The sequence below is a fragment of the Adelges cooleyi genome, unplaced genomic scaffold (assembly GCF_023614345.1).
Source record: "Adelges cooleyi isolate 19-005CV unplaced genomic scaffold, UGA_ACOO_1.1 ACOO_flye_CR_arks_rails_tigmint_CR_PRNA_838, whole genome shotgun sequence".
Lineage (NCBI taxonomy): Eukaryota > Metazoa > Arthropoda > Insecta > Hemiptera > Adelgidae > Adelges > Adelges cooleyi.
Window position 1 is genome coordinate 1 of NW_026096555.1, and position 12,753 is coordinate 12,753.

The 12,753-nt window shown below is 32.2% G+C and overlaps 1 protein-coding gene across 1 annotated transcript; it reads left to right on the forward strand.

Moving 5' to 3' along the window:
- Window positions 1-7,777: 7,777 nt before the first annotated feature.
- LOC126846042 (lactase/phlorizin hydrolase-like) lies at window positions 7,778-12,107 on the forward strand. Its single transcript, XM_050585125.1, has 12 exons — window positions 7,778-7,831; window positions 7,897-7,974; window positions 8,044-8,321; window positions 8,518-8,652; window positions 8,929-9,051; window positions 9,124-9,310; window positions 10,793-10,890; window positions 10,959-11,100; window positions 11,201-11,343; window positions 11,436-11,570; window positions 11,640-11,743; window positions 11,797-12,107. Exons 1-12 carry the CDS (start codon window positions 7,816-7,818, stop codon window positions 11,924-11,926), a joined length of 1,569 nt encoding a protein of 522 aa, XP_050441082.1. The 5' UTR covers window positions 7,778-7,815; the 3' UTR covers window positions 11,927-12,107.
- The last annotated feature ends 646 nt before the right edge of the window (window positions 12,108-12,753 follow it).

Consider the following 12,753-nt stretch of genomic DNA (forward strand, 5'->3'; position numbering starts at 1 on the left):
TAAATATTAAATAAGGTGGGGCCAAGGACTGACCCCTGTGGGACCCCTGCTTTTATCGGGTGTTCTTCAGAGGTATCAGTATCTATTCTTACTTTAAACGTACGGTTTGTGATAAATTATGATATTATATTATATAGATAGGTTGGCAGTTTTAGTTTTGTTAATTTGGACATGAGGCCTTGGTGCCAGACTTTGTCGAAGGCCTGTGCAACGTCAAGAAAGGCAGTGGTTGTGTACTTTTTATTTTCAAATCCATCTACTATTATTTCTGAGATTCGCTGTAGTTGATGACAAGTGGAGTGGTGAGGTTTGAAGCCGAATTGGTGAAGTGGAATAATTTTTAGGTATGGTTTCAATCTGTGTAGCAGTATTCTTTCTAATTGTTTGGAGAGGGTAGGTAATAAACTAATAGGTCTATAGCTTTCTGGTGAACTGTTTGGTTTTCCAGGCTTGTGAATTGGAATGATAATTGCTTGTTTCCAAGTGTTTGGGAAATATCCTATTCTTAAAATGAAGTTATAAATACTGGCTAAGAACGCAAGGGTTTTTGGGGTAAGGTTTTTAAGATTTTTATTGGTAATAAAGTCGTGTTCTGGACTTTTTTTATTTGCAAGTCTGTCTATTATCTGTTGTATTTCCTTGGGACTGCATGGATGGATAGTATTTGTTTCCGCAGAATATGTATTTATAGAGTCTATTCGCTGTGTTATATTTGTGGAGGTAGCCTCAGTTGTGAAACAATTTTCAAAGTGCTGGGCGAAAATTTTACATTTATCAGTGTTTGTTTCATATTTTGCCAGTCCAGCTTTAAGAGGAGGAAAAAAAGAGGTAAAAGACAACACAAAACCGGTTGCTCCGCAATTGCTGAGCCCGGCCATAAAGTTATGGTAAGTCGATAATAAAAAAAAAAGAAGAATCATGAAACAGCATAAAATTCGTCTGGGCTAAAAATTATTTTTGTAATAGAATGCTTAATAATAACAAAAACAGTAATAACATCAATGATACATGATTTTTATTTTCGCGTTAATATCAAACTCGGGGGTTAAAAGGTTATCGGGGTAAGTTGGTCAGAGCACTGGATATACCTTAGTCCTAAGCCGTGACCTCGCACGCATTCCTAACTCCATCATTCATCAATAATTAAACATAAAATAATTCAAATGCATTTAAAAAAGCGTTTTTGTTTTTCTACATCGAACATTTCTTAGACGGAAGTGACCCTGTCAGTTAAAAAAAATACGATAAGATTATGTCTTATCTTCATACAAACTAAACTTCTTCACATACTAAAAAACAATAACAAAATTATTCATAATAGAGGGGTCAAAGAGCCAGAATGGGAGGGAGAGTTCATACAATCATACACGTTTATATATTTATTGTTAAGTTTTGTCGCTGTTGTTTTTTATTCATGACCGTGCGTCACGATCCGGAGGTGGTGTAAAAATATCACAAAAAAAAAAAATTATAATGATCTCTAATGCCGTTTGGAATCGCCAGCTATTATTATTAAAAATTTCTATACGCGCTTATCGTCCATTAGCTAGGCTAGGCGTTCAACGGTGTATTGAAATAAAACATACGACTGCGGTCTAAAAGAAACAATATGCAAACGTCATCGCTCCCCACACACACACGCATTCTTTCTGGAGTATCGAACGCAATCAATCAAAACCGATTTGTTCCAAATGGTAAAGATCGATAATTATCATTATGGATCATTGGACGATGGCGGGGTGATGAAACCAAACGGCTGTAGAGGTCAACGACGATAATAGCGAGAGTTCACATTCTCCACACACTTATATTATACACACTATACTGTACATTGTATATTGTAGGAAGTAGCGATATTCGGAATGGGAAATAAACGTCACCAATCTAACCACCACCACCAACTACCCTTAAAAAGAGTTTCTTCTTTTTTTGAAATTTTGAAACTATTGCAGACAAAACATGCACGCTAGGATTATACGAATATTACACGCTCGGAGAAGCCATTCTAGTTTATTACATTGTAGGTACTTAGTATAATTGTGTATAAACCATACCGTCTGGAATAGTTAAAAACCCTTGAAAATACATTATTTAAAATATGCTGAAAACCTTTCAAAAGCAATTAATTACAATACAAACACATAGAAGTGACTAAGAAAGGTAACTTTGAAATGTCCATTACAATAAGATGTAACACCGACTCAAAAGTAACGTAAAGAAAACTAGGATTTAGGAAGAATTTTATGAAAATTTGTAAACCAGTCTGAAATTTGGTCTAAAGAAATTTATAGATCTGATATTGAGTTCTCAAGATTTTTATGTTGTGTCATGATAACAGTATCGTCTGCGTACATGGCTAATTGGCATTTTTGTGGAACTGGGATATCATAGCAATAAATATTAAATAAGGTGGGGCCAAGGACTGACCCCTGTGGGACCCCTGCTTTTATCGGGTGTTCTTCAGAGGTATCAGTATCTATTCTTACTTTAAACGTACGGTTTGTGATAAATTATGATATTATATTATATAGATAGGTTGGCAGTTTTAGTTTTGTTAATTTGGACATGAGGCCTTGGTGCCAGACTTTGTCGAAGGCCTGTGCAACGTCAAGAAAGGCAGTGGTTGTGTACTTTTTATTTTCAAATCCATCTACTATTATTTCTGAGATTCGCTGTAGTTGATGACAAGTGGAGTGGTGAGGTTTGAAGCCGAATTGGTGAAGTGGAATAATTTTTAGGTATGGTTTCAATCTGTGTAGCAGTATTCTTTCTAATTGTTTGGAGAGGGTAGGTAATAAACTAATAGGTCTATAGCTTTCTGGTGAACTGTTTGGTTTTCCAGGCTTGTGAATTGGAATGATAATTGCTTGTTTCCAAGTGTTTGGGAAATATCCTATTCTTAAAATGAAGTTATAAATACTGGCTAAGAACGCAAGGGTTTTTGGGGTAAGGTTTTTAAGATTTTTATTGGTAATAAAGTCGTGTTCTGGACTTTTTTTATTTGCAAGTCTGTCTATTATCTGTTGTATTTCCTTGGGACTGCATGGATGGATAGTATTTGTTTCCGCAGAATATGTATTTATAGAGTCTATTCGCTGTGTTATATTTGTGGAGGTAGCCTCAGTTGTGAAACAATTTTCAAAGTGCTGGGCGAAAATTTTACATTTATCAGTGTTTGTTTCATATTTTGCCAGTCCAGCTTTAAGAGGAGGAATAGTGTCTCTTTGTTTGAGTACTCTTTTTGTGGCGGTCCATAGGCTGGCATCGTTTGGATTCAGTTCAGATAGATAATTTTTGTAAGATTTAAATTCTATTGTTATCGAGTTCCCATTTGACTCTACGTGTTAATTGGTTTAATCGTTTTTTAATTTCTATAGTTCTTGTTCTTTGCCATAATCTTCTGGCTTTATGTTTTTCTTTTATTAGGTGTTGAATGTGGAGCGGTAGAGAGTTTTCTCGCGGTTTACTTTTTTCTGGTTTTTCTGGTGCCAAGGCTGATTTGATTGCATTTTTTATTGATTCTGTTAGGTGTTGTATGTTGGTATCTATTTCTTTGATGTCTTGATGAGATCTGTTTTTTAATAAGGTTTTTGTTGAGATTTTCCCTGAAAATGTTACAGTTTACTGGCCGGTTTATTAATTTTGGGGTTTGAGGAATTAATTCCATTTGCTCGTACAAAGTGGTGATAACTGGAACGTGATCCGAGTCTAGTTCATTCACAACTTGGTGATATAACTGTGTTGTGGGATTTGAAACTAGAGCAATATCTAATATGTCTGGTTGTCTACCTGTTCTGTGGAAGGTAAGTTTGGAGGGTGGTGATATTATAATTCTTAAATCAGAAGTGAATTGAAATAGTTTATTACCATTTGGGTTTGTTTTTAGGCAACCCCATATTTCATTTTTGGAGTTTAAATCTCCTAAGAGTATGGTTGGGTTTCCTTTGAAAAGTTCATTTATGTCAACTCTTTGAATTTTTTTGTTTGGAGGATTGTAGGCGGATATTATTTTAATTTCAATCTGTTGAAACCATTATGGAAGTGGCTTCTATATTAATCAATTCAGGGGTGGTTAATTGGTGATGTTTAATAGTTCTTTTTACTAGGATCGCTACTCCTCCAGATGTATGGATGGTGTCCCTATCCTTTCTGTATGCATTATAACCGTTGATCTTGAATGTTTCTGTATTTTTGAGGTGAGTTTCTGTTATGCATGCTATATCTATCTTATGACGAAATAGAAATTCCATAAGAGAAGATTTTTTTGGATTTAATGCCATTAGCATTCCAGTTAACGAGTTTGATTTCTTTTAAATTAATGGATGTCATTTAGACCAGATAAAGATAGATTGTTTGAAATAGAGTTGAAGATGGAACTGTGTGTTATGTAGAATGTTTTCGATAAATTTGGTTATTGTTTTTTGTAGATTTTCATTTTGCGATTCAGAGTATATATTATCCTCGTTTTTTTGGGTAGGATTTGTATTTCCTTTGAGTATATTTGCGTAAGAGTTCAGATTTATTATTTTTTTAGTGAGATTATTGGCGGTTTCATTTATAGATGTGTATTTTGGTGGATCATTTTCGGTCAAGTGAGGTTTTTTGGTGTAGTTTGTTTTTTTATTTTTAATATTTTTAAAATAGTTGCACCCCTTATAATTAGCCGGGTGAGCTTCTTTACAATTTACGCAGTTAGGTGGGGTTTCTGATGCTTTATCACAGTTTAAACAATGATGTGAGAGATTGCATTTCACACATCGTGGTTGAAGTTTACAGGATTTGTGTAGGTGTCCAAATCTTTGGCAATTTGTACATTGGGGAGAATCTTTATACTTCCGGCGTGGTTCGGTTTGGTAATGAAGAAGCTTGGTGAGTTTGAAGATTTCTTGTGATTTATGATGATTTATCAGTTGAACTGCCATTAGTGGGGTCGGGGTTTTATCTTTGTTGATAAGTATAGTTACTGATTTTACTGGATATTCTAGGATTTTTAATTCTTCCATTACTTCAAATTCAGTTATTGACATTGGTAAATTCCTTATGATTGCGGAGATATCTTTTTCGGTTTTTAATCTGTAGGTATAATATTTATACTTTTTTATGTCTAGATATTTGGTTAGAGCACGGAAGTCATCCACTGTTTCTAAGTTCACTTTTATTTTGTCGTATTTAGATGTGGTAGTAAATTCATTACTAATGACTTTAGATATTTCATTGCGAAATTGAGAATATTGGGTAATGTTTAATATGAATAGTGGGGGAATTTTGAGAGTGTCATTGGTCGTTTGGGATTGTATTGGGTGATTGTTATGATTAATAGTTTGTGTGATATTAAGTGTATTGTCGTTAAAGGTAAACATTTCTTGATCTTTGGTATTAGTGTTATCTAGGACGGAATATCGATTTGGTGTGTTAAATTTTTGGTTGGCGAGTCGTATATTTTTGACGTTTTTCTGGGAGATCTAAATTCTTCGTCGGAGTTGTGAGTTGTGTGACGATCAAGGTGAGCATTGTCTTCGTTTATCTTAATCACTTATTAAGCTCTGGTAATTTAATGAACTACGTATGTAACTTCCTTAAAACAAGAACATTCCAAGTACGTATTGGTAACAACCTATATGATAAGCTTATCCAAGTAAACGGAGTACCCCAAGGTTCCGTCCTATCTGTCACCTTATTTTTAATAGCTATAAATAACATAGTCGATACTATTCTGCCACCTGTTCATTCGACCCTGTATGCCAACGACTTCAACATTTTTTGCCGAAGCAAAAAAGTATCAACAATCCAATATCACCTCCAAGAAGCGCTTAACCATCTCACAGAATGGACGAAAACCTCCGGTTTTTCTTTTTCTCCGTCTAAATCACAAGCAATCATTTTTTTAAAAATTAGAAAACCATCTGAACTAAATGTCAAACTCGATGGCCAGAAAATAGCCAACTATAAAGTCGTCAAGATCCTCGGGGTATTTTTTGACCAAAAAACATCTTGGGCCGCACATTTAAATTATCTTAGAAGCAGTACACTGTCACGACTAAATATAATGAAAATACTTTCTCACACTTCATGGGGAGCAAACACTGTAACCCTAATTAAGATATACAAATCCTTGATACTTTCCAAACTTGATTATGGGTCATTTCTCTGGTCTAACGCAGCACAGTCAATTCTTAAAAAAATTGACTCAATCCACAACACCGGCATACGAATGGCAATTGGTGCTTTTCGTTCTAGCCCAGTAGCAAGCATCCACAACTTAGGTAACATTCCTCCATTAACAATACATAGGAAGATGTCATCATTATTATTAGCAAACAGACTAGCAAGAACGCCCTCTTTGCTAGATAATCATCAACAAATAATCTTGATCTGCAAAAGTACACATAATGAAAGCATCCCTTTTACACACATTATCAAACCTGAAACTACCGATATCCCTCCATGGAAATCAGATTTAAACATTAATACAGATTTAACAACTTACAAAAAAAAGTGTACAGATCCAAAAATGTACAGTCATCTTTTACTACAAACATGTCACCTAGATGAATCAGAAAAAATTTATACGGACGCATCCAAAAACGAAAATGGTGTCGGTATTTCGGTCATTTGGAACGAAAGAAAACATCTTTTTAGACTAGCTAACTTCACATCTATCTACACGGCAGAAGCTATCGCAATACTACAAGCAATACAAATCATTAAAGAAAATAACATAAGGAAATCCACCATCTTTAGTGACTCTCTCAGTGTCATAAAAAACCTGAACAACGTTTATTATCCCTCCGACATGACCACGTTGATTTTTAACCTAATGTACAAACTCCAAAAACAAGGGTTTTTAATTCAAATCATGTGGATCCCAGGTCACTGTAACATAGCTGGCAATGAAATAGCTGATATTGCAGCAAAAGAAGCAACATCATCACAATCGGCGGGAACTCTCAACATTCTTCCTCACAGTGACCTAAAATTGCATATCAAATCGACATATTATCAAGAATGGAATCTGCAATGGAGGTCCTTACATACAAAACTCAATGAAATCAAAAATCACACTTACAAATGGACCCAACCGACCAACTTATCTAGAAAGAATCAAGTCCTCGTTACCAGAATGAGAATTGCACACACTCGATTGACGCACGACTTCTTAATGTCAAAGTCTGAATCCCCTATCTGCGAAGCATGTGGAGTTCGGCTAACGGTGAAACACATACTTACAGAGTGCACAAAAATATCAGACTCAACGAACTGATAACGAAATGTCGGAGGATCTGTCAGAAACCCTCGGACCTCAACCAGGGGCCATTAACAGGCTTGTTAGTTTTATGACCCAGACCAAATTATGCAGCTGTCTATGAGGGTGTACTGTATCTGCACAATGTAACCCAAATGTAATAATTTAATGTAACCCAATGGCCTTTGCCGCCGAGGGAAATAATAAAAAAAAATAAAAAATGTTGTATGGGTTAAACGTATTGGTTTTCATTTGGTTAATTTATTTCATTAGCACAAAATATTTTATTAATTGAATTTGTTTTCAATATTTTAAAACATATTGATTTTATTCTATAATCATTTATTTTAGACATCAGTCACTTTAGCTTGTGATTTATTTTTTATATTTATTTTAATTGTTGAAAGGGAATAATAATTAATTAAGTACTAATATTATAAATAATCGAGAAAAATATATACAAGTTAAAATATAAACAGTAGAAATATATACAGTTGGTTTTGATAGACATGTACCTAATATTATTATAAACGTTTTGTTTAGAAAATTGATTGAGAAAATAACTTGTAAAAATGACATCAAACGAAAGTAAGTGTAGAATAATAATTTTTTACTTATAAATGTATAACTATATGTAGTTTATAATTTTTTAGTCATTCGATTCCCGGAAAGTTTATTGCTGGGAGTTGGATCTAGTGCTTATCAGGTCGAAGGAGCATGGGATGAAGAAGGTATTTTGTGAAAAATGTGTACACAATAAATTTCATTAACATAAATCATATTATTTTGATTTTATTTAGGCAAAGCGCCAAGTATTTGGGACGCATTTTTCCATAGTGGAGAAAATGAAGTGCTCCACGAATTCATCCCCTTGCAAAATCACGATACGATCAGTGATGACGAGGAACCGATTGATCTATTAACTTTTTTCAAAGGATTTCATGTTTTTAAAAGTACAACGAAATTGAGAAGCCAAGTTTCGGAGCCTTCTATGTATAGCATGGACGATGGAGGCATGATTGCATGTGATTCATACCATAAAACAGAAATGGATATCCAACTTCTGAAGGATCTTGGAGTAATTGCAAACTAATTAATATGACTTTAATAGCGTCTCTAGCTTATTAAACATCTCGATTACCTATCAGAATTAAAAAAAAAGTATTTATTTGCATAAATCATAATAACAAACATTTAATATCATATTCCATTTCAAAGTCAATTTGTGTTAATAATTTAACCAAAATCTTTAATAAAACAATTGTATATTTTAGGTTCAAATATATAGATTTTCATTGAGTTGGCCAAGACTTTTGCCCGATGGAGATGATCAAAATCCCAATCAGGCTGGAATTGAATACTACAATAATCTTTTACAAAAATTACTGGATAACAACATCCAACCGTTGGTAAGATAATTGATTTCCCTATTCAATAGATGAAAATAAATGATTGTTTATGATACATAACTTCCTCATTAAATTATCCTCCCTAAACTACTCTCTCCAATGTTCTTTTGGTTTTTTCGATGTTAAATTAGTATATATGTACATGTTTGTTTGGATACAACTTTCCATTTTCTATGAATAAGTTTAATGTAGCGGTACAAGTAGGTATGTATACTAAATAATTAATTTAACGTAACATGTTTCTAATTTTTTTCTATGGATAATGATTGATGGCAGATAACTATTTATCATTGGGATCTACCGCAATCTCTTCAAAAGATAGGCGGATGGGCAAACAGTAATATTGTTAGATATTTCACAAACTATTGCGAGTTTGTGTTTAAAACGTTTGGTGATAAAGTATGTGTCCTATGGCGTATAAATTAGTCTTGACCTAATACTGGGTAGTTTAATATAGCATCTGTGTTTTAGGTGAAATTATGGTCCACAATCAATGAACCGAGATTAATAGCAGAAGGTTATGGTGGATCTTCGACGGCTCCAGCATTGGGCGAAAACTTTAGCGGCATTGCTGATTACATGGTTATTCATAATTTATTGCTTGCTCACGGTTATGCATACAGGTTGTACAACGAAAATTTCAGAGAAACTCAACAAGGTTATTAAATTCATTTCTGTTTATTATACGGAAGATCTCACTACCTGTGTATTTTTGGTTAAAAACAACTCATTGTAATTCAATCAGAACTCCAAAACGCGTAGTCCGACCATAATTTTGAAAACAATTATCGGTTTTTGAATACTTGCTTGATGTCATGATTAAAGTACATTTTTTATTTTCGTTTTTAATATAGTTGTAAAATTTTTTAAAAAAACTTAAAAAATATAATTTCCCAAGTGAAATAATTAACTAACTAAAAATAATTTCAAAATTGAGCCTCGGCTAATACCTTGTAAATGTTATGGAGAGTTCAAATATTTTTTCAAAACTTAAATCGAAGTATTCTTAGGAACAGTACGTTTGAAGTAGAATCATATAATTTTGTACAAAAATAGATCCTACATGCGTTATAAAGGGTGTCCCAAAAAAAGCGCAACTTTTAACATGGTTGCGCCATTTAAACGGTTGTGCTATTTTTGGAACACCCTTTACAAATTGCAAAAAAAAAAAATGTAATCTAAAAATAGTTCCTTCTATTCTATGGTAATATATACGTTTAAAAAACTAAAGTTTTAGTGACTAATTGCCTATACAATACTCCTTAATAAATGCTGGTATGGAGGGCCCTTAGTGGGTATTTGTAAACAAAAATCCAATGGTCAATATAATTTTTTTTTTGAGAAAAAATCAATAGTTTTTAATTTTATATATTTTATGGTACTTTTTTAAAAATGTTCAACTACAATAAATGATTTTTAAAGATTTTTAGTAAAAACAGTTACATTAACATTCACCTTATTTGTTTAAAATAAGAATTGAAAACGTAATTAATTATTAATATTACAAAAACTAACGGTAATTATAAAAAAAAAAGTATAGATATATTATTTGAAGAAAAAACCATGGTATTATAATTGTTTTTACACATACTGTTGGCACGAGCAATGGGCAACCATTATTTTTTGTTCGCCTATACTTACACAGAAAACTATTAACTACAGTGTTGAAAATAGAAGGTCTTTAAATCTATCTTTTTTTTAAAATTTAAATTTTGTAAAAACAATTTATTCCAACAATTACATTTGTTACTTGTTAGATGAAGTTATAGTTGGTTGTAGAAAATATAGTGAGTTAGTCATAGCAAAAGATTTGAGTAAGAACTTACCAGCAAACCATCGACACCTTACGTTAAAGGGGGGGGGGGAGCAGGTGGTTTCGGACTCAATATCAAGAGAGGGGGTTGATCTAAGGCACCCCTGCCAAAGATGACTGATTTAAGTTAATCAGTAAAAATGTATATTACCCAGGCCCTGGATTGAGATTCTAATCTGGCCCCGAGTTTCATTGAATTGGGCCCTGGAAAAATGTTTTCAAATAAGTTTTAAGTTTTATGTATTAATATAAATACCTATTAATAATGATCAACTGATTGTATTTGGCTTATGCAAATTATTCTAATAATTTAATTAATATGCTTAGGTCAAATCAGCTTGTGTTTGGATACTCTATGGTTTTTCCCGGCCGATCCAAACGATGAAGAGCACAAAAAAGCCGCTGACCTTGCATTTCAATCATTTGTAATTAATACCAATTCAACTGAAATAAACTTGATGATTTAATTATGAATTAAATTATGTGTTTATAGGTTGGCATTTTTGTTCAACCTCTGTTGACTGGCGAATATCCAAAAATCGTTGTAGAATCCATCAAGGCCACAAATAAACTGGAAAATAAAAACTTAACAAGAATTATTCAGTTCACAGACCAAGAAAAAAAAATCCTTATAGGTATAGGATATTAAAAAAAAATATATTAATTAATGTGTTTCAATCATCCAAGCTCAAATGTTTTTATCACAAAAATGTTTATCTGTACCTACCTTTTTAGGCGCTTATGATTTCGTTGCTTTCAATTACTACTTTTCGTTGTATGCAAAACCTAACTTAACTTTTAAAGAAGAGGACAATTTAAAGACCAAAGATCTAAAAGTTCAGTTATTGGGGTTCAAAGGAGACCATAAACCAGAAGATGTAATCAAAAAATAAATATTTTTTTCTTACTAATTAAAAAAAAATAGGTACGATAAGTAATATAATATATTAATATACTTATTTGGTTTCAGACAAATGCTGGGTTCAGAAATTTAGTCGATTGGTTTGATGAAGTGTTAAATCATCCGAAAATCTTTGTCTGTGAAAATGGATTTGCTGAAGACGAGGGCGTGGACAAATCTCTCGAGAAAAAGCGATACCATTATGTAATATAACCTTGATTTTTTTCTGAGACTGTGCAATTTTTCATTTTCATTTTTGTAATTACTTACCAGGATATTTTACGCGAGGTTGATCAAGCATTAAAAAGAAATATTAACATTATTGGATACTGCGTTTGGTCTTTTATGGATTCGTTAGAATGGGCCAGTGGATACAAGTAATATGTTTCATGTTTATTAATAGTCAAATGTTATATTATATTCTTTTTAGGTCTAAATTTGGTATCTATGGCGTCGATTTCAATGATCCATCAAGACCTCGCTACAAAAAAGAAAATAATTTCGCATTTTTCCAAAATTTGTTCAAAACTAAAACATTGCCACCTCCCGAAATTGAATAACACTTGATTTATTTGTATCGTTTTAATAATCTTTTATATTTTCATTATATTACCATATTTTTTTAAATACTTTGTTTTTGCGGGTTTTTCAGACAAAAAGAGTTTATTTTAATCATATTTTATTTGGGTTCTATTTGAATTGTAAACAAAAACTATATCATTATAATTTTTACGTTTTTAATTGACTGTATTATTATTTATTTAATTGTGTGCACCTTGTCAACCAAGTAAAAAGTGATAAGCTGAGACCAAATTAATCAGTTAATTTAGAATTTAGAACTATTATTGTACCTACATAGGGGTTGTATTTGTTCAAAACTAAACGTCGTAATTTTAGACTAAAAGGACAGCACACCATTCTTATTTTGGCCGCAAACTCATTATGATTTGAAACTAAAAATTGATCAGTCTTTACATAGGTATTTAAATATACTCAATTTTATAACTACTACTTCGACTAGCAAAAATGCTTTTGGAGACATATTTTAACTTTTATAACTTATAATATATATATTTTGTATTGTTGGTAAATTAGTTTTTGTAAAAATAGATTACTATTTATGTTTCCAAAAAAATAATGATGATCAAGAATTATTTATTCTTAAAGGTGTCTGTATTTAAAAAAATAATAGTATGCCTATAATTACACACAACATTGTAATTTTTTTAATTAATATATCTGTACATATACCGTGTAGACTATACAACAAAACATTAGTAAAAGATATGTCATATTGTGTTATTGTAAAGAATTCTAGCATAAATTTAATACATATGTATGTACGTATGTATTTAATCTATGATTCTAGTCATAAATTATTATTATA

What these genes read in the sequence shown, in the direction of transcription:
- LOC126846042 (XM_050585125.1), top strand. An exon ending in GAGACCATAAACCAGAAGAT is followed by an intron (nt 11,344 to 11,435) that starts GTAATCAAAAAA and finishes ATTTGGTTTCAG; the next exon opens with ACAAATGCTGGGTTCAGAAA. An exon ending in AGAAAAAGCGATACCATTAT is followed by an intron (nt 11,571 to 11,639) that starts GTAATATAACCT and finishes ATTACTTACCAG; the next exon opens with GATATTTTACGCGAGGTTGA.